The 27,285-nt window shown below is 46.0% G+C and overlaps 1 protein-coding gene across 1 annotated transcript in view; it reads left to right on the top strand.

Moving 5' to 3' along the window:
• LOC144173627 (thromboxane-A synthase-like) overlaps positions 1 to 27,285 on the top strand; it is a 51,233-nt gene that overhangs the window by 15,027 nt on the left and 8,921 nt on the right. The window contains exons 4-12 of the mRNA XM_077701970.1: positions 3,680 to 3,732; positions 4,457 to 4,553; positions 14,836 to 14,961; positions 15,977 to 16,211; positions 18,214 to 18,353; positions 20,835 to 20,967; positions 22,049 to 22,139; positions 25,561 to 25,669; positions 26,518 to 26,606. Of these exons, the coding sequence (XP_077558096.1) occupies positions 3,680 to 3,732; positions 4,457 to 4,553; positions 14,836 to 14,961; positions 15,977 to 16,211; positions 18,214 to 18,353; positions 20,835 to 20,967; positions 22,049 to 22,139; positions 25,561 to 25,669; positions 26,518 to 26,606 (1,073 nt within the window). The remainder of the gene's footprint in view (positions 1 to 3,679; positions 3,733 to 4,456; positions 4,554 to 14,835; positions 14,962 to 15,976; positions 16,212 to 18,213; positions 18,354 to 20,834; positions 20,968 to 22,048; positions 22,140 to 25,560; positions 25,670 to 26,517; positions 26,607 to 27,285) is intronic.

Raw genomic sequence — 27,285 nt, 5'->3', positions numbered from 1 at the left:
TTTTTTTTTCGTAGTTCTGTTATTTAATATTTTTTCAAAATTTCGTTCGGCCAATATCTCCATTTACGCATTTATAACGATTACACGTGGAACTTTCGCGATATCTGCGTTATTGTGGAAATGCAGGGCGTTACACGTTTCGCCACTTTCCGTAATTTTTTTTGTATATTTCTTATTTTTTAGTTTTTCAAAATTTCGTGCGACCAGTTATCTCCATTTGCGCTGTTATAGCGATTACAGGTGGAACTTCCGCGGTATCCTAATTTTTGTGGAAATGCAGGGCGTTACCCGGTGCTGGCTGTGGGGGTACTCTGCAACGAATGCTACGCATTGATGTAATCAATGAAACTGCTGGCGCAGCGGCGAGCGGGGTAACACGTGTATATGCGACGGCCCAACGTTAGGCCTACCATCACGTCCTGAAAGTCAACCCCATCAACCAGTACTCGCGTGCTCGCATCCACGGGCACACCTCGGAACGGCGGCATGCTTGCGTCGGGAAATTCTCAAGCACAACAGGGAGGTCAGACAATCGTATCCCGGCCTCCATCAGTCCCTCGATAGAAAACAGGCTGCAGCATTGCGACTACTGCAGACCGATTCCTTTCCAAGCCCAGCCTTGTATCACCAAATGTACCCCGATCTATACGAACCAAAATGTAGATTTTGTTCGTGGTGGGCTCCACTCTCACACAGCATGTGGAAGTGCCCGCACATTACTACAAACCCAGAGGAACACAGCACACATTTACTAGACATTTATTTGTATTTATTTTTTAGAATAAATAAATAGAGAAACATAGAAACATGGGAACATAGAAATATAGAAACAAACATACATACAAATTTAGAAACATACACTACGACGTGCAACGCGCTGCACAGCTCCACCGCGGCAGATCAACAGGCCCTACTCCGAATAGCAAGAGAGGCCGCTGATTCCCATGGGGTCGGCCGAGCCCTTGCAAGAAGGAAAACGTAAGACGAGTCTTCATTTGGGCCCAATAAAACATTTTCTGTCTCTCTGTATCGACGTGAGATTTGCTTGCCACGTCATTCGCCTCGGCGTTACGGTTACCTAACGCCATGCCTGGACGGACGCATCACAACGGCGATGAGACAGATCACTTAGTCGTACTAACGGTGAGCAGAAGACACAGCTGCGAAGGAAACAGGTGGAAGGACAAAAGATGAGCGTGAAAAAGTCGAAAAATGGCCCGTCTGCCATCTTGTGTCTTTCGCGACGTTGTACGCTGAGGAAGACTAAACTCTGCAGTACAAAACTAGGCGACACTAAACTATGCGATTTAACTCGGCGACGCCGCCCAGCAAAAAGCGATGCGCAGCGCCGTAGTTTTCTCAAATATGGAAGGTTGTCCCTACAGTATTTATTCGAGCTACCTAGTGATAGATACTGTAATCGTTGAGTCTGTTTTAACAACAAACAAAAAGTATGAAATCTATGTACATACACCTTGCTCGCATAATGAACATTGTGCTCACTCATTGATGTTTTTTCTTGTTCGTGCTTTTGCCACTTCACCCCAGAGGCACGCTAGAATGTTTGGCGGCATTCGCAAAATGGGAGCTTTGAAGGTGTTTGTAACAATTAATTCGGCATTGTGAGGTGGTGCAGACTTGGCCAATACCAGAGTAGGTTTAGGTGGGAAGTGGAGGGCGCGCCTCAGCACAAATATATCAGGAAGTGGCACTCTGGCTCGCATGAGTTAACCATGTATTATATACTATTCAAAGCACAAGAAAATTCATTACGTCGTTACGTTAGCCAACCAAAAATTGCCGAAGCTTGCACTAAGTCGCACAAGCCTTCGACCGTAGCGAAGCTGGAGGATTTTTTTTTTCTATGTAAGCACTGAAGGGCATTAGGTTTGAAATTGACTGGCGGGCCCGGATCGTTCTGTCCGCAGGCTTTAACATTTTTTTTCAAAGTGGAACGTTTCAGCACGCGCTCGGCGGCAACCGGCTTGCGAACTGGGCGTCTATAACGCGAGCTGTCTTGTGCGCCTCCATTAAGGCGCGGACGCACGTGCACTGTTTTCTTAGTATTGTTGCGAGCTCAGCGCAAGCCTGGCCGACTGCGGGCGCTCCTCGTAAAACGCATGCTAACGTGCGCGGTAAACAGCAAGAGTAACTATAACCCAGTTTTATGGTGATGCCGCACACTGCACGCATTACGGCCAACAACAACAGCTTTGCAGTTAATATAAGTTGACTGATAAACAATAATTTATGTAATAAAGAAACCGATCTAAAATTACGTTTTCAAGCAATTATTTCTGCGCGGTAGAACTGATTTACAATTTACAGAGGGTTGCCGCCGTGGAATCGCTTCTCTTATTGGGGCCACGCGGGACAATAAATTGGTGTTAGTACATTTGACACGAATGAAGAGAGACAAAGAGAGAGAGAGAGAGAGAGAGAGAGAGAGAGAGAGAGAGAGAGAGAGAGAGAGAGAGAGAGAGAGAGCTCTTTGATGTGAGCTGGAGATGTCAGCCCAGCTAACGGCAGGGATTTCCACAGCAAAATGGAGAGACGAGCTAGTTGGTGAACATCCACGAGCGATTCTTAAGCACAAACTGACTCAGGGATGTTTCAATGTCGTTTCTCTTTCTCGTCCCTGTGTCAGATTGCGCTTAAGTTTCACTCATGAATTGCTACGGTACGTGGCCGATGATTGCATTGAATTGGGAAATTTTGGAGACAACAGTGAAAGAGAAAACAGAAATTATGAAAGCGGTACTACAATGCACGACGCGAGGGGCAAGCTCGCACTACGGGGCTTGATAGGTTCCCGCCAGCGCACGCACGCTGTGACAACGACACATTGACGGACAACGTAAGGTACAGCCAGCATAGACAGGTCTCGCTGGCCTTTATATACTTTGCCGCATCCCTCCGCTTTAACAGCTGTGCTAAGTCGTCCCCCGCCAAGCATTCTGCGCTGTGATTGCATGTCATGACAATGTGCTTAGCTTTGTTTCACACCGTATGCCCTTTCAGAATAATATATACCGCAGCAGTGAAACTCCGTTTCATTTGGTGCCAAACTAGGTTGGGCTACTGGCAAAACGTATCTTCATTGTGCGCTGTATTGCAATACCTAATAAAAACCACCAGATTCATCTGCGTTCAAATGCCTCCTCAAAGCCCGTATAGATATACCCCCGTCAAGCCTTAGTTTCTGTAACCACATCAAGCTTTTGCACCGCAAGACGTTTCGGCGAAAAGAGATTCACGCAAAACAAAATGTTGGCCGTAAGAAGCTCCGCCGCAAGACATCTAGACAACCGGTATGGCAAGTGTTTTCGCAAGTAAACTACGAAGAAAATAAATGGCAGGGTGCAATTTCCCCTCGGCGTCACTGTCAGCATTCGCCATGCGAAGCACTTCATCGCCATAAGAGCAAGACAAAAACAGGCAGCGCACTCATCATTTGCACTACCTGCATATCCCACGACCCTAATGTAGCGTACGACAGTCCAAATCATTATAAAAAGTATTCTCCCTACGCCGAAAGTTGCAGCGACGCAGTTGAGCTGGCATGCGGAAATATTTCATTCCTCAGTGGGAGCATATTGCATTTTTCTCTTTCGCTTATGGTTTGGTAACGTTTGATCCTCCTGTTTAATTGACATGTATTTATTTTATCTTTCAACAGTCCCCAGTGAAGTGTTACCGTGAGTGGATTGACAAGTACGGCGACTTTGTTGGGTATGAACCTCTGCGGTCTTCTTCGTCGTTATTTGGTCATGTGTCCTTCATTTGCAGGATTTTCATGTTACATTCTCGGTACGTAAGCCTGGCCTGTAAGAGTGCATATGTGACTGCCTTGCTTGCTTATTTAGTGCACGGTAAATTAATGTTACCTAAAGGGGTAGACTGCACATACAATCATATTAAGTCTACAAAAGCGTAATAACCGCTGCTCAGAAGTAGGTAAAAAATGAAATGTTTGTTACCAATGTCACGGAAAATTTGCTATCCACCTGAGATGCAGCCGTATGGCTAGAAGGAGAAGCTATTCAGCGTTCGCTGAGACTTCCCGGTTCAAAAAATAATTTATCCTGCTCCAGGATTTTCTTTTTTTGCTGAAAGGTTTCTGAGGAAGCTGTATAGCTTTCCTTTCTATCAGTGCGGCTACATTTCAGGTCAATGCCAATTTTTTTCCTCCGCAGAAACTTACTACCCCGTCGGGGATTCCGCGAAACGGGTAGTCCCATATTCGTCAGTATATCAAAAGGCTTTCGCTAGCAATAAATGCAATATCCTGTCCCGCTACGAACAATATGTTTTGGTAATACAAAGCCGAAGTCGAAAGCGTATCCTCTTTTACAAACTATCACGTGCCGATGCTTCAAAATATTGATATACAGTCTTGGAGCACTCAAACGCTAACACGAGGTTGGGGACTCATGCGGTGTTCTTCTTGTTGCAGATATTTCGACGGCTATCGCCCTGTCCTTTTGGTGGCGGATCTTGATCTGCTTAGGCAAATTCAGATTAAGGACTTCCAAGATTTCACCGACAGGGCGGTGAGTGCTTTATACAACTGCAGTCATATGTGTGTGAACTCTTTGTCTATGAAAGGACGCACTCACACAGGAGTAACTTAGTCTTCTACGTGATGGTCATAGGAGATGAGAACCGCCAGGTAAGCTTGGGGTGATTGAGTTCACACATAATTTTTTTGGTAAAGTTGACGCTGCACAATTTCCCGCATTAGCATCTAAAGTCGTTTTGTTTTGCCTTGTACTGAACTCATCGAACAGCGCATATAACTTATCTAATGGTAAGGTGACGTTATGTGAAGAGACTTGAGAACCTTACCGCATGTTGCAAGTTCCTAAGTTTGCTACGGCTTGGTGCATCATTTAAGCGGATCTAAACAAGTACATTCTGCACGGTTCTGTTTGGTCGAAAATGTGACTCGCAGCCCCAGCGCCTAAACAGACCGATCGACAAAAACAAATACCTTTATCATTTTCCGCGTCAACATTCAAACATGTAGCCTGGATAATTAAATATTCACTTTTGTACTCATAACACCCAAGTGAAAAGAAGGACAGGAATAGAGAAAGTTTGTAGTGTTACAGCACTCGGAAGATGCAGCAGCAATAGCGTGACGTCATCGCTTTTTTTCTGCAAAATATTTTCGCGGCGTTTGCGTCCTTATAAATGGCCGCCTGTACACCAATTCATTAATTTTATGGACAACGTGCAGGCCAAACCAACACCTTTAAATGCGGCCTTTCCGGTAGTGCCCCCCCCCCCCCCCCCTAAAGGAGCGAGCTCTTCCTGAATTGATTTGGTTCTCTAACCATTCTTCAACGTGATAGATAATGGTGCTGGCTACAATGTTTTGGGTGGGTAAAAAGTCAGCAAGGCGTAACAATGAAAAACCAGAGGTTGGTGATAACACAGCGATGGCGGCGCCAAAATTTTTGTATTTCCTTGTGAATAATAGTGATGTGGCGTCGCCAGTGTCGGATTTAGTTTGATTTATTTGCAGGAGGGGGTATTGAGGTGCATTCCTTGCAGCCTAGTAAGAAGGATAATAGCAGGCACTCTCCGTATGGTACCTCTACATTCGAGAGCATTTGGGAGGGAAGGAGGGAGGTTCCCCCTACCCATGCCTACCCACTACTTTCCCGTAGATTCATCTTTAGGTATAATATCGAGGCCGCACAGCATAGCTTAGCGAAGTGGATGCACTGAACAGTGTCATTGACGTTGCACATAAAATGGGTGAAATAATAACAAATCCGTGCGCGTTTTTGTCAGAAAAAGGTGTCAACATAAATTGCTTTCCTACATTGTCTAAGGGTTCCAACTTGCTTTTGTGAAATTCAACCTTTTGAACCTTCTTGTTGCTGGTGATCAACTACTTTTGTCGCAATAAATTTTGGTTCGCGCGTGAGACTACAATGTGATCACGCGAAATGAAGGAGATATTTAAATAATAATGCATATAATTTCAGCACCTACAATTCAAGACTAGGGTACCTTTCGAATAACCATGGTTTCAGCGAAAAGTGAATTCTCGTTTGTATTCTTTACAATGCTTAGGTTATATACGTCATCGTTGCGTTTGTTGTGAGGCAAAAAGAAAAATTGCTCACAAAATAGTAGCCGCATTGCCGACAATAACGTTAGTTTCGAATTTTGCAACGGAAGCTTCGATCACAACGAAAGTAAAGCTGGACCTTTTCCCCCTGATCGCGACTCATGAAGCTCTGATACCCCATTTGAGGACTGCGGTGCCGCTTCACTGACAGTCGACTGGAAACGTATGCTTGTGATAGCGACGGAAAAATATCCAACCTCACCCTTTTGTCAGAGACAGCTCCTCAAACAGACGGTGGAGCACACACTTAGTGGCTACGCCATAAATCTGCCTGCAGTTAACGCGACGCGCTTTGGCACCGCCGTGGGCCGTATACTTAAGACAACCACTTTCTCATTTACTTTGAATGTTACCAGGGCACACGTGGAAGAACCGAAACGTTGGTAATTCCCACTTGGAAGCCAGAATCTTGACATTTTTTATCAAAAGCAACCATGCCGATTCGCAATAAGTAATCCTCCGATTCTTTCTAGAAGTCTAGTATTGTGATGCTATATTTTCTGAGACGCTCACGGGATCACACTTTAGCCCCGATGTGTATTATCCTGCTCAAATCTACCATTCCGAGGACATCCTCATCTAGAAGTGGACATAACTAGCCTGAGGCATCAATGAATGAATCTGATGCTTGAATAGGCGACGCCGTTTAGCACCAGGGAGTTAGGTCTTGTAGAGTGAATGGGTAAAACCAGAGTCCTTCAATGCTTTACTGGTCACGAAACTTCGGCGCTCGCTTCATATAGGGACCGCGCGCGCCACTAGAGGCGCCACCGCCGCACGAAGGTCATCCAGCCGCCGCGCGTGCGGCGTATTGGCCAGCTCTTGGCGTGCAAACGCTTGCTGCTTTTGGTGTCTTCGCGCTGATTAGGTGTGTTTTTTTTTCGTAGTAGTTAGCGATGAATAGTCCAGTTATTGTGTTTATCACCTGCCTTCAATGGGGTCTTATTTTTCGAAGAAAGTTACCGTAGACTTCGGCCGCGAACGGCAACGGCTTCTGTGTGTTCTGGCAAAAGCGCTGCGCCGTCGTGTTTACGGATTTTTAAATCTATATTGCTTCTTTTCTTAAAGCAAAGTTGTAAATACTACACACACGGTAGCTGTGTAGTCACAGACTGCTGCGGCCCTATCGATAATACAATCAAAAACTGAAAGAAACCAAGTACGCGTCGTTCAGACTACGCTTAATGAATCCGTTGATTGCTCTGGAATGCACAGAACGCTAAAAGAGATAGCCCAATAGTGCTGTCGTTTCGATGAGTGGGCACATACTTGAGAATATCTAAAAACGCTGCAGAAACACGAAGGATCAAAACACGAAGAGATATATGTTGCACCATGTGTCTTTCTGCTTCCACGCTTTGCAATCCTTGCAAAAACAGGAAGCAAAAAAAGAACAATGAAACTGATTTTATCACACGCAACAAAAAATTTCAATGTTACGAAGGGAGACAAAAGAGCGTGGTCCAGCGCACAAAAATTTATTTTTTCTCGCTGCGATGTGCAGCACACGGAGGAAACGGAATATTGCCACGTAGCCAAGAACGACGCAAAGCTTCTCTGAACGCAGTGACCTAGGGATCTCCTGCACTACAAAAGACTAGAATGAAACACAAACGTCTAAGAAGCAGTCCGCAGTGTGACGTGAACAGATGAACCTCGAAAGTCAGTTGCGCGGCGTTTGCTATGCATGCATTACTCTTGGTACGTTATTAATTTCAGATCCATGGAAACATGATCGAGAACAGTGTCGAAGAAACAAAAATTCCCCGCATTTCCCCGAGGGGAAGAATGCGAAAGTGCGAATGCACGAGTTGAATTTGCGCGGTTCGGTAATGTTCGCGAAAGAGAGATCACACACACACAGACAACTACAAAGAAAGAAAGATGCATTTATTCACAGACACCTATTTGTGTTGTCGTTGTACTTGATTGCTAGAGCGGATCTCAGCTTTGAAATTTCGTGTCAGTACTCCTTTAAGCGGGTGCATTAGCGCTTCTCACGCCCGATTCCTGGCCAATCCCCCACGTGGGTATGTGCCATGTCAGCGGCCAGGCAGCGCGCGCCCATCTCCCCCCGTTGCTAAGGAAGACGAGGAGCGCGCGCACCCGCAGCTGTTGCTATGCGGACTACGGTGGCGGACGATTCAGGCTCGCTTAAGAGTGCATTCGCACTTAAAAATCAAGTTAGCGACAAGGTGGCACCCTTTCCATATCAAACAATATTTCCCGACGGGACGTACGACAAAAAGAGAAAACGGGCGCTCCGGTTGAAAAGCCAGATAAGAAAATTAATTTCAGATCCATGGAAACAGGATCGAGAACAGTGTCGAAGAAACAAAAAATTAAGTTACCGACAAGGTGGCACCCTTTCCATATCAAACAATACAGTCAAACCCGTTTATAGCGAACTGCAATATGCACCGCGATTAGTTCGATATATCCAATAGTTCGATATAGCCGAACCCGCCTATAACGAGCTTATCGTTACGAGTTCGCAATTCGCGGGAGCCCACCGCCCCCTCCCCAACTCCGCCATCCGCGTATGCAGAAACGAACACAGTAGAGTAGCCATTACCAGACCAAAATAACCCATTTATTATCAAAGCTACTTTCCGCGTTAACTGTCCACGTTGCAAAAAAAAACGGTGATTTTTGTTTTCACTTTCGTTTTAGCGGCATTCTCTACACGAAACATTGTTTGCACCAGTTCGAGTCCGTCTCCTCAAAAATCTAAGAAGCATTGGCGGAGCACATGGACGGCCGAAAGCGCTTCATTATAAGCGTCGGACGGATTTCACTAGCGACATCATCGGGAACGTTGGCGAGCGCTTCCCACAGTTCACCGATGCTGCTGTTTTGGTCCGCACTCACTGACTGGGCGAGTTCCGTCGCGAGTCCCGCGCATCGGAAACAGTTCCAGAAAGTATTGGGCGTCACGTCGCTCCGTGCGAGGCACAATGTCTCAGTCGCGGCCAATCCACATCTCAATCGCCGCTCCGAGATCATGCATTTTGGCGGCCATTCTAGGCGCCCAGAGTTCGATATATCGGATGTGAACTTCCTTATAAGGAATATGTTTCCCATGTATTTCCGTAACTGAATTATTTTTGTTCGATATATAGCATAATTCGCTCTATCCGGGTTCGTTATAGCCGGGTTTGACTGTATTGCCCGACGGGACGTACGACAAAAAGAGAAAACGGGCGCTCCGGTTGAAACGCCAGATAAGAAACCGGAATCGGCCACGCGCGATTACAAAACAAACAAAACGAACCCTAAGGGATAATTCGCGGAAATATGAAAATTAAAAGCACAAAGACGTCCCAAAGCTTTTTTTACACGCGAGCCTGAGCGCAAGGTAATACAAGTTTGCAAACAGGTAATGAAGCACCGCTACAAACTGACTGATATGGCAAAAAAATTCCCCCGCATTTCCCCGAGGGGGAGAATGTGAAAGTGCGAATGCACGGTTGTCGGCCCGCTTGCGGCGCTTGCGCTCGGCCCCCGCAGCCCACCGCCTCGCCGCCTTCTCTTCCATCTCTTCCATCGGGTTTGTAGTATCACGTGTACACCACGCAGTTATCAAGCCGCTATAACGCCGCTGAGTCGCCAACGCACGCCGCTGACGACGTAGTTTGAATGCTTTAAAGATATAAGGCGCGTCACTAACACTGATATCAGCGTCGCGTCCGTGGCTTGGTCGGTAGAGCGTCGCGCTGCGGCCGCAAAGTCCTCGGATCGAAACCTGGCGCCGGATGCTGTTTCTTTTTTAAATATAGAGGAGCACTGCGGACGCCGACGCCGCCGCCGCCGCCGCCGGCGGTGGATGGTTTGGGGTCGCTTATAAAGTGCATTCGCACTTAAAATCAGGATTTAAGATAGCCTTGTACAATTCTAGGTCCACGATGCTCTCAAAAGGGTACATTGCTTTTTCCATTCTCACACACAGTGCATTTCCACACTGCGGCACACTTATAATCGAAGCTGAAATCTCCCGTTGCTTGCCTTGGAATGACGCCCCTCCATTTATCACACAGCTGCCCATCGCTCGGTCAACAGAACAAGGAAACATTTTCTGTGGTATCGTTGTACAAGGAACGACATCCCGGGACGCAACACATGTTCGGCATCGTCGTTGTACTACTTAAGTCGCATCGCAAGAGCGCGATATGCACGATACATTTTTTTTTCCCGCACAAAACAAACACAACTCGCCGCGGCTCCGCCGTTCGAGTCAGCGCAACGCCGCCCGAGGAGTGACCTCAGTGAGAGGGTGGCGCCACGGCGCGACGGACAAACGCAGCATATGAAGCTCTCCCATTGACTTACGGGGGAGTTTCGTGACCAGTAAAGCATCGAAGGACTCTGGTAAAACTTTACGCAGCCCAGTAAAAATAAAGATAAAAACAAAAAGGTGAGTGAATCGTACTCAGCATAGAAAGCTGCGAGCTCTACCCGCTGCTCGGGACTGTGAGATCAAATGTACTTGAAATTTATGCTGCGAGCTGCTCAGTTCGCACTCCGTCTGATCCGGGGATGGGAAGGACTAGACGTTGGGTGGCAGGGGCATTCCCATACAAGTTGGTATGTGTAAACAAAAAGATTATTCGCTTACAGATATTTTGCTGCAAAAAAAAAACATCCAGCCTTCCAGCTCCGTAATTCCAGTTCCCTAATTATTGGCTAACCTATGGCGGGTCAATCTGTCGCAGTGTTGTACGGAACGGCGTTCCAAGGAACGGCGTTCCTGAAACCAGTTCCTTTAGGGAGGAACGGAGGAACGCCACCGTTCCATTAGGAGTGAGTGGAACTGTAACGGTAACTCGTTACGTTTACAAAGGAAGCGCAGAGGGAACGGCGTTTCTTCTGTAAACGTCCCATCGCAAGGATTTGGCTGTTTTTTGATGCCAAGGCTTTAGGGCGCTGAAGTTAGTACAAAAACAACAGGCCACTACTGCGTGTATTTTCCTATAAGCTGCCCAATTTGCCCGCCCTTCCGCATAACGTGCTTCCTCGAAGGTCAAAGACAGAAGAATAACCACGCAGCGGGCCAGAGACGGTCGGGCAGGCTGCACCGGGTGCGCATGGCCTTGTCGCTACATCGGTTGCAGATGGGCATGAGACAGGTGCTTCAGAGCCCCTTTTATTCGTCTTCTGCCGTGACCTGTTATGTTGTGAATGAGTGGAATGCGAAAGCCGAACAGAATAAGGCTTGACGGTACCGTTTTCATCGCACACGTGCTATCTACAGTACAGGAAGCCGTGCCAGCCGAAGGGACGTACGAGGCTTCTCTGCTGTTTGTCAATGGACACCTGGGTCGCCGGGGTTGCGCTCACCACGTGTAAAAACTAGGCGTGAAGTTATCCGCCTAAGATTCTTGGAATATTTCCGCTGCCGCCCAAAGTGGGGCGAGAGCTATCTGATCTCATGCGCAACAGCAACAATCCCTGACAGCTGCGAGCCGAATATGACCTCAGGCGTTCTATCGCCCTACGACACGGACATGGCGCTCGAACGCCCCGCCGTGAACTTCCTCACGCACCCAGCGGACCATCGGTTTCGTGATGTGCCCACTGCCAGGTTTGCTTTGGCCATTGGTTTTCGCATTTTGCTGGGAGTTATTCCGCCACCTTTCCTTCGCATCATAGCAGTGCGACGACTGTGGTGTATTGTTACAGACCGGTTCCGACCAGTGCTTCAGCCGTGCACCGATGGCGAGCCGAGTAGCGTATACACACGTAGGGTTACCATTCCGCCCCGGATTAATCGGGACTGTCCGGACTTTTAGTACAATGTCCCGAGTCCCACGCCGTCCCTGTCAGGACAGCGTGGGACTCGGACATATTGCCCGGATTTGTTCCGGACCACCCAGTTAGGATTTTTTTGTGATCCAAAGCATGCTCAACAAGGCGCATTATGCTCAGGAACACAAAGTTAGCGCGAACTTCTCCATGCAGAGCTTCAGGTAAAGCTAAACTTCCACGTGAAGTTCGAAACATTTACGAGTATATTCTCCAGCAAGGGCAAGTGTTTCGAGCAGTATGTAGCCAGACGAAGTACCACTTCAAAAGGCTGCAACAATAGAGAAAGAATGAATTTGTCTAGAAGATACCGCCTAAAGAAAACTGATTTAGTTGCCTCCCTAAGTTAGGTTACGCTACACCACCTCCCCCCGTCCCGACTTCCTTCATTGAAGAGTTGGTAACCCTAAGCTGGTGGTTGCTGCCGTGCGCAGGGTTCTTCCGTTCCGACAACAAGAAGTCGGAGGCTAAACTTAAAAACTGTAGCATAAAGTTACAGCAGACAAGGCTGCGGCAAAACGGCAACCATGAACTCTCAATCCGGCAACGGTGTCTTCGAATCCGTGAATATAGCCCATTCTGCTGATGGCTGACGAAGAATGTAGCGGAGGGTTTGCTTAATTGCATGAAGCTCGGCCGACGTGGATGACGTTGCACGTTCAAGGCGGTAGGACAGCGCTTGGCCGGTTGACGAAACGTAGACGCCCGATGCACTACTGTGAGGTGTAGATCAAACGGCCCGCCAGTTGCTTCAGCCTTCACGACCATTTATCCCGCGAAGTCACCTACCTGCACCATGTAGCCTACGTCAGGGGGATCGTGTGACCTTGCAATGAATACCCGCACATTGTGGCATTCTGGGCAACGAGAAGCCAGATGAGGCGGCTCGCAGAGGGCTACAACTGCGCAATGTAAGGAAAATTTTCTTTACAAAGCACGAGGCTGCAGCGCTAGCGAAGCAGCTTGCCTTGGAGGAACGAAACCGCCTCTGGTCTTTCCCCAAAACTCATCACCCCCTTCTGCACCATATAGACTCTGACCTGAGAATGAGGCTCCCAGAGCGAATCCCACGTCGACTTGAGACGCTCTACCATCAGTTGCGCCAGGAAAAGACCCACCTCGCCAAGAAGATCGAGTGCCTCAACAACGGTCTTTTATCATTGAGAGATCTTCTTGCACCATGATCATCTCCATCATGCCAGCGAAAAGTGTTATATGGACTGTTTGATTATTTACACGACATTGGCGTCGCAGAGACAATGTAGAACTATGCGTCGTCATCCTGTGAGAGCACCTGGATTTCTACGTGCCTAGATCTACTAGATTTCTACGACCAGCTCCGACCTTCCACACCAGCGACGATTGGTGGAGAGGGCACGGATGGCCAGCATAGCCCAAGGCATCCCGGACTAAGGAAGCCTCCCACCGGGCGGGTGCCCTAACATCAGCACCTGGTCTCCAATAAAGTTTATTCATCATCATTTCATCATCATTCCTTTTTTCCCCTCTCTTTCGCCCTGATTCCTTTAGGGCCTTTATTCATTTCACCCCATCCCCGCAGAGTAGCATGTAGGCGAATACATGCCTGCAGACCTCTCTGCTTTCTTCTAATAAAGAGCTCTCTCTCTCAATCCGGCAAAGTAACACTCTGAAGCTCTGTTGTTGACGCACTGGCTCCGATGCTCGCGCGTGCGAGAATTGAAGGAGCAAATCGCAACGGTCAAAGTTATGCGAACGGCACCACAGAGTGTTTTAACAGCCTTAAAACAAAATATACACAAAACAACCACTGTCCGTGGAGAGCGCGGGCTGTATGCTAGCACAAGCATATGAGCGCATGCGGACGCAGTCTGCTGAGCCTGAGGGACTGAACCAACGTATCCTCAAGTACAACACGCTAGTTCTTTCAAGAGCGTTGGTAGTACGGCTCTTCAACATTGCCAACGAGGTGTTGACGAAACAAACGGGTTCGTCTGTCCATCGAGATGCAGCTCTTGCTTAGTTTAAACAAACGACTCTACTAAGTTGCGAATATCTATTCTGGGCGTTATTTTTTTACTCATACTCCAATATTGAATCAGCATTCATTAAACGCCTGTGTACTCTCCTTTCGATGCGCTTTCTTGTGTAAGACATTGATGTTCGTGCAAGTGAGTAACTTTCTATTTGACCATCTGAAGCGCAGTATCCGGACTGCGCCTTTGAAGACCCAAGTGGAAACCGCCATGTGTGTTGCGCTTCTAATAGACGAGCACCACACTTGCAGTTAAAAATGTCTGGAATATGTCCGGTGCTACGTGAAAAAATTTGTCTAGGAGCGCTGTGTCGAATTCTTTTCATCTCCAGATAATCTGCTGTCGGCGGTGTTCATATCCGTATAATATCCGTAGTTTGATGTTAGTGTTAAATTGCTCACTTCCTTTCGCCTCAGGATTATCCGACACCACATTTTAACTGTTAATGTAACGTAAACGTTAATGTAACGACACGTTACAATGTTCGAAAACGCGTTCCTTGCTAAATATAGGAACTTGTAACGGGAACTCGTTTCAAAATTGGGAAGGAACGAGGAACGAGCTTTCGTTCCTATTCAAGAAGAACGTGTACAACACTGATCTGTTGGCATCTAAAATATATATCAATCTGTTGGCATATGTTGCATCAATCTGTTTGATCCATCTGTTGGCATATAAAATACGGGATCACATTTACTTGATGACAATGACCGCCTCAACAGCTGTCTTTACGGACACGGTGTTGCAGCTTCTTGCACGCTGAAGCAAATCAAAAATACTTCATGTGTTAGCCCATCAGCATACTCGTCGTTTTTGAGAAGGTTTCGATCCAGTGCCCCGCTGTAATTGCGCTTTGCTGTTCGGTACTTCTAGCTTCTGTTCCAAGCCGGTCGACCCGAGAGCCCGCACGACAAGAGCATCATTCAACTCACCTCGGCGCGGTGGAAGGAAGTGAGGAGTGTCCTCACCCCATCGTTCACCACAAACAAGCTTAAAATGGTGCGTGACAATCCACAGCTTCCGAACCATCTTTGCTGGCAGTAATGCGTCCGAATGCTGTTCAGAACTGAGTATCGGCGGCAATACCATGGGAAGGGAACCTGGGCCTACGACTATGTTCATTACTTCGAAAGGAAAGCCCTGTGTGTGTCATTGGAAGGTTGACCTCCAGTTACCCCGACGTCGACAGCCTAAATAAACCAAGAAAGGCCAGAAGCGAACCAGGGCATTGCAGCCGTGTATCAGAGAGGTCTAAAGATTGATTTGTGATCAATAGTAATAATTCTGATGGTAGAATTAGGGTGAGATAAGAATAATAAGAATGTGCTAAGATGAATTAAAGCGGAATAAGTTGGATTATCATGGCTTATCGTATGTGTGCATAGGAAGTAAAGTACAAAGCTGTTAGCCGGTTTAGCGTAGATTAAGGCATATTAAGACTAATTGAGGTAGATTAAGATGGATTACGGTCAGGCTAAGACTGATTGAGAAGTATTATGATGGATTCATATCGATTAAGATAAAATAAGGTGGGTCAAGTTCTATTAAGATAGATTTAGGTAGTGCAGGATAGATTAAGGTATAGAAAGGTGGGTTAAGGACTTAAGATAGAGGGGCTGCTGTGTGGACGTGTGGACGTGTATATAAGAGGTGCGCGTGACAATGGTATGTCAGATAAAATTATGGAACAACGATGCTGTGGGGTGGTGTCGCCCTGACTTCGATCAAGTTGGAAGGCCATGGGAGGAGCCTTTGTCCCGCACTAGAGGTAAACAGGCTGATGATAAGTGTTGAGTAACAGCCCGTTGATCGCATTGGCTAGGCACGAAAATATTTTTCTGCCGTGTCCTAAACGGCGCAAATGGTAACCATTGAACTTCGTAACTAATATGCATATAAGTATTACGTTAGTAGCCTCAATTGTGCAACTGCTAGTTTTGCGAGTCCAATCTAACAAAAGCTTCGACAACAGTGTTTTGTATCTTTGATTTATGAGCAATTGCGCTGCCCACAGATGTCCCCGGGCGTCATTGGAGCTGTGGAAAAGTTGGTGTCGAAGATCGACCGAAAGGCGGAAAGCGGAGACGAGTGTGAAGCTTCTGAGATGTACGCTGCGCTAGCGCTGGACGTCATCTGCAAGACCGCGATGGGCATCGACTACAACCTCCAGGACCATCCCGAGCATCCATTCCTCATTTGCTGCCGGAAAATGTTCGGATGCGCCGCCTCATTTATCATCGCCCTCCTAAGTGAGTGTGATGTCATGGTGTTGTTGCCTACAGTGTACTTGTTTGAGGCTCTGAATAGACACTTCAGTAGCGCATCCTACTGGACAACAACCAGTAGCTCAAGAAACTTCAGGTTTCTACGAGTACATGAGGAGTTAAGAAAACGAATGCCGCCTCATTCGTCTAACGACAGCGATGGTTTAAATGTTCAGCTTCCTCGTGAAGTATTCGTTCGCTATTCTCGGAGCTGTAGAGGTTCACAGAGTTCTGGTGACGGAACGGCCACCATCAGGGAGACCAAGGAAGCTTCGCTGTCCCAGTCAAAAAACACAACAAAAATACGACAGGATTATCCTGTAAGGGAATGAGACATTCTGTCGTTTGTACAACAGAAATGTCTCGTGCGACAGATGTTCTCTAGTTATACTACAGAGATCCGTGTCGCGCAAGAGACCATCCTGTGCTTGCAACAGAGACAGGTTTGCTACAACAGGTATTCCTGTTGTACAAAAGAAATGTCTGTTGTACGACAGACATTTCTGTTGTGTTTTTCGACTGCGTACATCCGAACTGCTTCGGCCGTGTCGGAATAGCGCAGTAAGATAGACGTCGGCTAGATAATGCGAGGGACCTGTGTTGGATTCTGACCACGAGAAGCGTTTCTTTTTCTTGAGGCGCATGATGTGCCATCACTTATCATCATAATCGTTTTGTGAAGCCCGTTGTGTGAAATTGGCTTTCCTGCAGTGCGTTTTCGTGACGGAACGTTCGCCATCAGTGAGGCTGAGAAAAGCTTCGTTTTAATAATTCCCAAATTCGTGACGAAACATTCACCGGTATACTCGAGATTGTTTCTTCGTGCGGTTTCAAAAGTACGTTGTATTTTATTTGTAGCAAGTGAGCATCAGGCCAGTGCTCATGTCTTGACGACGTCTGTACGACTGCGCAAATCGTTCTGTATAACAGCACCAGACATCACTTCCAGTGCCTTTTTACTCTGTCTGGCAGAGTATGACGTGCCTTTATCTTTTTTAATCATTTAGTCTATGTTCAGAAAAAATTTCTAGGGTAGTAGTTTGCTTTACTTAAAGATTATTACTTTGGGCTTAATTTTGTTTACCTGTAAGGCAATGGCACAGAACAGCACTCACCTATACAGTGTACTTTGCAGCGTACGGACCGGCGTATGGGAGGCTAGGAAAACGGAACATTATTTTGAAACATGCACAGGAAGAATCTGTGCACTCTGTAGAGTAGCAGGGAATCTTGGTTTATTCACCCGCCGCGGTGGCTCAGTGGCTAAGGTGTTGCGCTGCTGAGCACGAGGTCGCGGGTTCGTTTCCCGGCCGCGGCGGCCGCTTTTCTGATGGAGGCGAAAAGCAAAAACGCCCGTGTGTACGAGATTTCGGCGCACGTTAAAGATCCCCAGGTGGTCAAAATTAATCCGGAGCCCTCCACTACGGCGCGCCTCATCGCCTGCGTTGCGTCGGCGCGTTAAACCCTACAATCAATCTTGGTTTAATCGATTTTATCAATGCAACAACAAAATGATGGTCGGCGAAATTTATGTACGCAGCTGTCAAGGAGTGAATATTTCTGTGCAATGCGGCCGGTACTGGCTCCACGAATAGTTGTGTTTTGGAAGGTGATAAACTAAATTGCGATCAATGTCTTATCTTACTATCTCACCTTTAATCTGGCACATGCGTTGTTCTTGATTAGAAATGGGTGTGCTGCTTCTGGCATGCATTCCTCTTCAACCTCATTTTGAAATTTTTATGGCATGGTATTATAAATGCACTTACTGTCCAAACTAAACAAATAAATTATGCCGTAAATAACCAAGTTTTGCAAACACGCATTAGCGTGCTTCGTAAATCTAAGCATCGCAGTCTTCCAGACGAGATGCACACTGGTGCTTTCAACAGGGGCGTAGATTGATTTGGCTTCAAGGCCGCAAACCGGCCAATAAGAGTGGTCGCTTTAATGAGTACCTCGTGCCTGACTTCGTTTCTTTTCTCAGCCACGTTTCCTGGCGCCGTGTCTGTGCTCAAGTTCATCAACAGTCGGATTCTCAGGTACCAGAACAACGGCAAGCATCCTTTCATCGTGGTCCAGGAGAAGTGCAAACTAATAGTGCAACAACGACAGCAGGATGCTTCGGTAAGGGCATCCGCTTCCCGACAGCCCTTTGAAAGCAAACGTCAAATCTCCACCCCCTTCCGCATTTGTGCAAGCCCAAATTACGGGAACTTTAAAATGAGAACGCTGCGTAAAAATAAATGCAGTCGAGGTCCACTGAAACTCGTAAAATGACTAAATTCAAAACAATGCTGTGGCGCAGGAGGGAGTTCTCACTCTGCTTAAGCAAAATGTTTTCAAACTTTGAAAGCCCCTTTTGGCGCAGACTTGTTTTTTATTGTTTTGAAAAAAAAAAGATATTCGCGTACGATCTAAATGCACCAGTTATCGTGCTAAAACAGTCTGAACTGACGCGCATCGACACAAACACTAAGCGGGGGTTTTCGTTGGAAAATCAACTAGTAGCAAAAAATGGCCCCCATCTGCCGACACCGTACACGAAAAAAACGGCATTAACAGACAAATTTGTGAAATCTGTTGGCATAGACCCAGGATGCACGAAATTATATATTAAGTATATTAAGTGATGCTAAAGTGCCAAAACTAGTTGGCCTCTATCGGTACCTTAGACCAATCTAGTAACGTTGCCCTAGACCACCGTGGAATCAATATACAACTCAGGGCAACAATAGTTGCTCAGTATTTCATAAAAATCCAAAAGCGTTTTGAATCGTCAGACAGCATTGGAGGACCTTCTCTGTGCATTATTTGAAAGCAACATGAAGCCAGGTGCATGCAACGTAATATAAACGTACACGAGCTCTCCCGGTGGTCAGATGTCTGTAACAAAGGCACGAAATTCAGCTCTTAAGCATTATTAGGCAGGCTCTTGTACTACAACTGCTGGTAATACTGCTCTCAGTTTCGATTTAAGGCTCATGTTTTAATTGCGTAGCCGTACAAGTACAGTCAAAAGACTTACGCCAGTGAACACAAGAACTGTTGCCCCTTTATATTGCCCCATGTCTATTGGTGTACGGAAAGCAGCGGCAAAACTCTGAAATTACTCGCGAACCAGCAGAGGGACCTGTCTGGCCGTGAGCCGCCGTGCTGGGACAACGCTCGAGTAGTCTCTACTTCTCGTAGCCGGAAGCACCGGCATTGCTAGAAATGCCTTGAACGATTTTTGAGGAAGTCCCTCTTCGCTGCCTCTGTTGTACTGTGTTGTGACCCAGAAAAACGAGTCAAACAAAGCAGCATTTGCCGCTGAACAAAAGCCGAAAGAGGCACATTCTGATCTTTTTTTCAAATTCTGATCTTTCAGTTGAAGCAAGAATGACCCCAGCCTTTAGCGCTCCTCTAAAACCTGATTTGCACCATTTTGCGTGCTTAACCAGTTTCGAGATGAGCGTATTCTGAATGGCTAGCTGGTCGAATAGAATAGTGCCGATTGCGCTATGTTGGCGCGATGGTGCATCGTACGCAAGCTCCTGGACAAAATCTTTCTTTCACCGAAGCGACATATTGTGATCGTAATATTATCGCTTTTACGCCAATGTTATGCCACAGCAGCAATGTTTTGTGCATTATTTTGAAGCGAAGCTTATATGACTAGGTTTCAATGTATTTCTCGTTCCCGAGAACAAAAACGCATGAGGCTCCACGTGTTTCTGAAGCGCGAGGCGTTGAAAAACGAACGTCCCGGTATGCGTGCTATTAGCACACGGTCACCGCCAAAGTCGCACGCCATTCAAAACATAATTTCGACAAAAAGCTCAATGTCTTATCACATGGATATGCATCTATAGTGGATTAGTAATAATAAGCAGCATTTGCAATACCAAAACATAACTTAGACGTCAAGCTTATACGTCTCACCACTTCGGTAGGCATTTTCAGTATATTAGTTATCAATAGGCGCCATTTTAATATTAGTAGAGCCAAAATGAAAGTGTGCGTGTGTATGCATCAGTCTTTCTGAGGGATTACCGCCATCGACGCTCATGATATACTCACACCTTTAACCTAAATCCTGGGCCACCTCTATGTAGCGTGCTAAAAAGCTTATTCATAAAGAGGAACGGCTGAGGATTTTCTTGGCAGATAACATTTACAAGAACTAGAAATTATTTGTCATTTAACACGTGATAAAATGACGTAAATTATGACTTCGACAACTTCCCATTGAATGAAATTTTCAGCGTCGTTGGCTGTGGACATTAACGCGTGCAGTTGCCCAGAGCCAAATATAACACGCCCTAAAAGGCGTATGCACAGCAGTTAAAGACAGATTTTTGTGCTTCTTAAGACAAAAAAAACACCGCAGTACCTGAGAAACAAATGCGGACAGCGCCCCGATTCGCTCTAGAAGCAAAACAAGAGCGAGCACTAGTGCGTTCGCTCGTACCTGGTTTATAATAGAATTCCAAAAGTGTCTGGAACGTCTTCAATGGCGAGTTGAACCTCACTCGGGCACCCAGGAAAGGCGACATTTTATTTTTCTGGCAGCATTGCGTTCAGGGATTTCGTGCGGTGACGCGTGCCGTCCTATCCTCTTTGCAGCTCCGCCAAAAAGATTTGCTCCAGCTGATGATAGACACGAAGCAGACGCGCGTGGACATCAACTCGGTCACGTCCGACCAGCTAACCGCCACCGAAGACAACGAGCGGGAACTGGCAACCGGACCAATTAATGGTGAGCAGATAATAACCTTTATACTTAATTCTTATTGATTGGAACAAAAAGCTCTACTATGCTGCATGCTTTGAAGTCATACATCGCGTCGCGAAGGGTTTTCAGCAGCCAGCGCAGCAAGCTCCACCGTTTTTAGTATCGCTTAGCTCGCACGCTGCCTTGATGGCAGGGTACCACGTGACTACGCAAGCTGAAGTGGCTACTTCGCATGCGCTTGATCGCTCAGCTTCCTGATCCGTCTGTGCGTGCGCTACACCGCAAGCGGACCACGTGACTAGGCAAGCATTTAACACCTGCTTTGCCACTACTTGGTCCCTCAATCTCGACAACGACGGCACGCTGGCTAGGCTGTCTGTGTGTGTCCTTCAGCGCAAGCGAAACGCCGAATCGAACCATCCAGTGATATAGAGATACGGCAGTCTGCGATATCGTAAGTGAAGGCAACCATTAACGATACTGCTGTGTCGCGGACGGTGGCCGACGAGAAGGGCCCGGCGACTGGAGCGAGACGCTACGGGTGCCGGCACAGTCCGCGGCACGAGCTGGGAGTACGAGTCCTGTCCCGCTGGAGCCCGAACAACGACTGAGCCGACAAGCGGCCATTTATTCCCGATGACCCACAGAGACACGCGTACACGCGGGATTGGCTAGCTTCAATCACGTGTGTCGTAAGAACGACATTTATCAAACGCTCTCCACACAGAGGCGCACCCAGTGCGCGTGCGCTCCGCAGGATGGCGCCCCTGACACACCACAGATACACTTCGAGCGTAGCCTTTGTCTTTGCTCATGATAAGGGTGTTTGGAAGTGTTAAACCTGAGCCATTTTTTATACGAGCTATGCTGAAAAAAATTACGCCCTGGCAGGAATGTGTACAATTATTACAGTGCCAATAAACTGTGTATGGCGTCTACATTTTTCGGAAGCCTTTCTATTACGCGGTCAGCCTTATAAACATTCTAAGCGAAACTGTGCATTTCATACCCAGAAACTAGTTAAATATTGCTTCAGAGTCAGTGTTCACATTTTATTTTATTTTTTGGTATAGTGTTCTTGCCGTATGGCAAATGTCTAATGCAGAAAACTGTACCTGCAATCTTCCCGCTTCCAAGAAGGCTCCCATGGACGACGATGACATCACGCAGAATGCCTTCTTAATCTTCGTGGCTGGGTGAGCGAAGATATCTATATTAATAAACAGAAATGCCTGTACGACCGCCCGACCAACTGTCTAATTCATCAAGGCCCAGCCGATACTGCTGGCCCCAGAGACGTGAACTTTTTGGGGTGCATTCTAATCATGGCGTAGGGTGTGTATACTTGCTGATAACGATGGATATTTCAAGCAGATAAGGTTGGGCTGACTGGAGCTGAATATGAAGCTGAAAGGGAGTTTAAAAGAGAGAACTTCTTTTCGCCAATTTCTGGTTGTCATGCAGGCCAGTTAATATACCAATCGCGTGTTTGCTAATATATATAGTAGCTGCACGGCTTTGTCCCAACCGGCCCCTGGGAAACGGGCGGGCGCATCTGGTTTTAGGGGCAAATTGCGTGTTTTTACCATTCATCAACGTATCTTGGAGTCGTTGTTACATCAAATGGGTTTTTGCTGAAAAGTGTTACCTGCACAATTGCACAAAAAGAAACTTAAGGATTTCGCCGTAAGTATCTCATTAAAGGGAGAGCGGGACTTTTTGCAATAACGTCCCTAACGGAGTCCAAAAGCCTAACATGCGAAATCGACGGAGTGGTAAACCCTGGACGTAACGACTCAAAATTTCTGCAGTCATTCCTATCATGACGCGTAGCTCACAATGGCTGTTTTTCTTTAATTACACACCTAACAGGTTAAAAAGGGGGAAAATGTTTTTAGATGTTTTCCATTATCTCGCAGTCCCATTCAGATATCAGCCACCAAATAGGCAACCAAAAATAATGCGGCTAAAATAGTTTTTACAGGATTTCTGGCTATGAATTGCTGTATCAGTGCGAATTCGCACGTGTGCATCGTCATTGGTACCCTGTCGCTCTTTAACGCGTGTCGTTGCCGCTCGTGCTGGCAACTTGTTTTATGCCGACGGGTGCTATTACAACCGGGCGGTCATACCGGGCGTTACGAGGTCGCACCGTTACATATAAAGGGTCAAGACAGAGCGCACTTTCAGCCTGAAACACGTGCCTTTAATAACAATAAAAAATGATCAATCTAATCCGTGGTTCAACAGACAACTCAGAAACATGCGAAACAAAAAGAAACGATTGTATAAGAGTGCTAAATCTACTTCCAGTGCGTCGTCATGGGCCAAATATAAGGAATTTCTGAGAACTTTTAACTCTGCAGTACACAGTGCCAAACAAAAATACTTTTCTGAGGATTTACCTTCGCTGTTAAAAAATAACCCCAGAAAGTTTTGGAAGACAATTTCAAACAATCGTTCTAATAATGACATTGTAATACATGGTGACAACGGTGTTCCCCTTCAGGAACATGCGTGTACGCATGCATTCAACCATTTCTTCTCATCGGTATTCACCCAGGAAGATCATTCCACCATACCCATGGTTCCCGAATACGATTACAGATATATGCAGCCAATTAATATTACTCCTGAAGGCATCGCTTCACTAATTGGCAGTCTTAAAGTTTCCACTTCATCTGGTGTCGATAACATCAATTCAAAAATATAAAGAACACTGTGCACATCTCTAGTCAAATTCTGTTCCATATTTTCAGTAAATCATTGACATCAGGTCTGTTACCTGCCGACTGGAAAATCGCCAAGGTTGTTCCCATTTTCAAATCCAATAACAAACATGCACCCGAAAATTATCGCCCGATTTCTTTGACGTGCATATGCTGTAAACTACTTGAGCACATTATTGCATCTAACGTGTATAAACACCTCGAATCCAACAACTTTTTTTTCGTCCATCAGCATGGTTTCAGAAAAGGCCTGTCATGTGATACACAACTGCTGGAATTTACAACCGACCTACACTCTAACATGAATGCCAACCAACAAACAGACTGCATTTTCCTTGATTTTTCAAAAGCGTTCGACCGTGTTGCTCATTCCCGCCTCATTACAAAACTATCAGCCCTTTGCCTGGATTCTTTAACTTTATCATGGATTCGGAACTTTCTGTCTATGCGCCAACAATTTACCGTGGTCAACAACTTTTCTTCACACCTCGCTGATGTCACTTCTGGAGTCCCCCAGGGGAGCGTCCTGGGCCCGTTACTGTTCCTGATCTACATAAATGACTTGCCCCTCAACATCTCACCACGGATACGACTCTTTGCTGACGATTGTATTATATATCGTACGATCACTAGCGTTAACGACCACCTTTCCTTACAAAATGACTTAAACATAATCTACAAGTGGTGTAATACATGGCAAATGTCACTTAATTTGAGTAAATGCAAAGTAATGTCTTTTAGTCGGAAACACGATAATTCAGATTTTCTTTATTCCATCAACCACAGTGCAGTTTCGCAAGCCGCTTCCTATAAATATCTTGGTGTTCAACTAACACCTAATCTCTCTTGGAGTACCCACATTTCCGCCATCTGCGCAAAGGCTTCTAAATCGCTCGGTTATCTGCGACGAAATTTACGATGCGCACCAGCCCTTGTCCGCAAACATGCGTATCTAACCTTTATTCGTTCGCAGCTAGAATTCGCGTCGGCGATCTGGTCCCCTCACCAAAACTACCTAATCGTCCAGCTGGAATCTATTCAAAACAGAGCCGCCAGATTTATTACACGCAAGTACGACCGTCATCTTAGCGTTACCCAAATCAAACAAGAGTTATCACTTCAGCCGCTAGATACCCGTCGCACTATCGCGCTATTATGCCTTTTTCATAAATACATAGTTCGCGTCACACCTAACCCACTTCCTCTTAACGCCCCAGTACGTACGTCACGCCGCCTTCATAATAGTCATAGTTTCACGCGAATTTTTGGCAAGACGCTTGCTTTCAATTCATCTGCATTGCCTCGAGCAATCATGCACTGGAATGATCTTCCTGACCAAATTGCATCCATACTTAGTCAGGATGGCTTTAGCGATAATCTGCACCGACATTTTTCTAGTAATTGTGTAATGATGAATTGCTAGAATAATATTGTTACTGTTTATGGGTGTTTCCCCCTTTGTATTTGTGTTTTTGTGATGTTTTTTATTCCACAAAAACCCTGTGCGTTTGTGATAATTGTCTGTTAGAAACGTGTATGACGTGTTTCATTTACGTCTGTAAGCCGATTACCCAAACTCTATATTGTGTACTTGTCTTTTCTTCTTTTTCCCCACTATTTTTTTTGTGTTCTTTCAAAAATGTAACCCCCCTTACTCAATGCTCTTCAGTGGGCCTGTAAGGTATAATAAATAAATAAATAAATGAAATTGTTTACTCGGAATTGTACATAAAGTCCCTGAATATTAACCTAATAAAAAGTTAAAATATGGTTACAACTTTCTTAAATGTGCATTCAAAACCTCGGTTTCGGTATTTCGGCAATTGTTATTTTTGCTTGATGACTACTTTCATTTATTCCTTTTGTTTTTGGAACATTGGGGGAGCAGGTTTGAGACAACGGGCAACACAATGGCTTTGATGACGCACTTTCTGAGCCACTACCCGGCAGTTCAGGAGAGAGTGAGAGAAGAGCTGTTTGCCGTCCTGGGACCTGACGTGAGTCGTTCACCCGTTACCTCCACCGCGTGCAATGACTGTGTGGCAGAGAGATGCACACGTTTTAGGCATTAGCAGATGTAAAATAAACGACTAAAACAATCAGCGTTAGGCAAAGCGACTTTTGGTACAATCAAGCGAATTTATTGGGGGTTTTTTTTCAAAAAAACAGCAGAGGACTCGCCGCTGTAGCTGACTCGCTAATACGTTGCGCTGCTGAACCCAAGTACGCACGATTGACCCCGGCCGCGGCAGACATTTTTTTAATGGAGCCGAAAAGCGAAAACACCTGTGTGTCCAGATTTCGGCGAGGTTTCCAAGTGGTGAAAATTATCCGGAGCACTTTAGTACCGCGTCTCATAGACCAGGTTTTTCTAAGGCACGCCAAAATTTCTCATTTGCGATTACCATGGATTGTTTTTAGAATAATTCCGGATGATAAAAGAGACCCCACAATTTTGATAATAGTCAACAAAAATGTTAATGTTATTAACTGGGCCCTACACGGGGGAAGAATTCTCAAGATCTAAAAGGACGAATCCTTCTTAGAGCAAAATCCTTCTGGAGCCACCCCTTGAAAGATTCTCTGCAACATTAACAAGTCGCCCAAATCTGTTCCCTACACTATACCAAGTTCAATTCAGGGTTCAGTCAGCAGGATTGTGCACATCCGGATCCTTTTTCGAAGCAATCAGTCAACCAGGAACTTTTGGGCATTATGTAATTTGGTGAAAAAAAAACGTAGCAAGGGTTTCATGTTTTGGTGTGATTATACTTATATGCAATTAGTAATGTGATTTATGATTCTCGTCTATTAAAACGAGGCGTTACTTGCATCTTGCTTTCAGGAGCCGATCACGTATAACACCATTCAGAAGCTCACCTACATGCACTGTGTTATCCAAGAAACAATGCGGATGTACCCCCCGGTCTACGCGTGAGTATTGGCAACTCCAAGATCGTGGCGGAGTCTGGCAACAATGTGCAAAAACAAAATGCCCGATGCGTGGAAGTTAACAGCGCCACTAAAGTTCGCAGTAGCACAACTTCTCCTCTCCCGGGTTGAATTTCCACGTTCAGCTTAAGTGGTGTTCCGTAGAAATACAGTGTATTATTGATAGTGATAATGCACTCTGCAAAAATGAAATGCTTAATTATCTGAAGGCTTCAAGCACCGCACCAGCGACAGCGGCGAAATTGTCGTTTAGCGGTAGTAGACGTCCTCGCGGTTGCTGAGAGCTCATATGCGTTCTTCCAGTGAGTGAGTCTGAGATTGCGGAACTGCAAGCACTTGCGCAGGCGCGCTGTTTAAGAGGAACAATCACGTCTCCACGCCGCTCATGCAGTGCTTCAAGTAAGAACTAGCGGAGCTTACGAAGTTAATCAATAAGCGTAAGACAGCTGACATACGGAAGTATAATACGAAGAGGATCGCATATGCTGTAAAGAACGGAGGAAGCCTGAAAGCAGTGAAGAGGTGTCTTGGCGTGCGGAAAAATAAGATGTATGCACTTAAAGACAAGCAAGGCAATGTCATCACAAATAAGGATAAAATAGTCTCAGTAGCCGAGGAGTTCTATAGGGATCTGTACAGTAACCGGGACATCCAGGAAAAT

The sequence above is a fragment of the Haemaphysalis longicornis genome, unplaced genomic scaffold (assembly GCF_048455015.1).
Source record: "Haemaphysalis longicornis isolate Haplotype H1 unplaced genomic scaffold, Haemaphysalis longicornis Haplotype H1 scaffold_3, whole genome shotgun sequence".
NCBI lineage: Eukaryota > Metazoa > Arthropoda > Arachnida > Ixodida > Ixodidae > Haemaphysalis > Haemaphysalis longicornis.
Note: the sequence above shows the minus strand (reverse complement) of the source record. Positions and strands in the feature narration are given on the sequence as shown.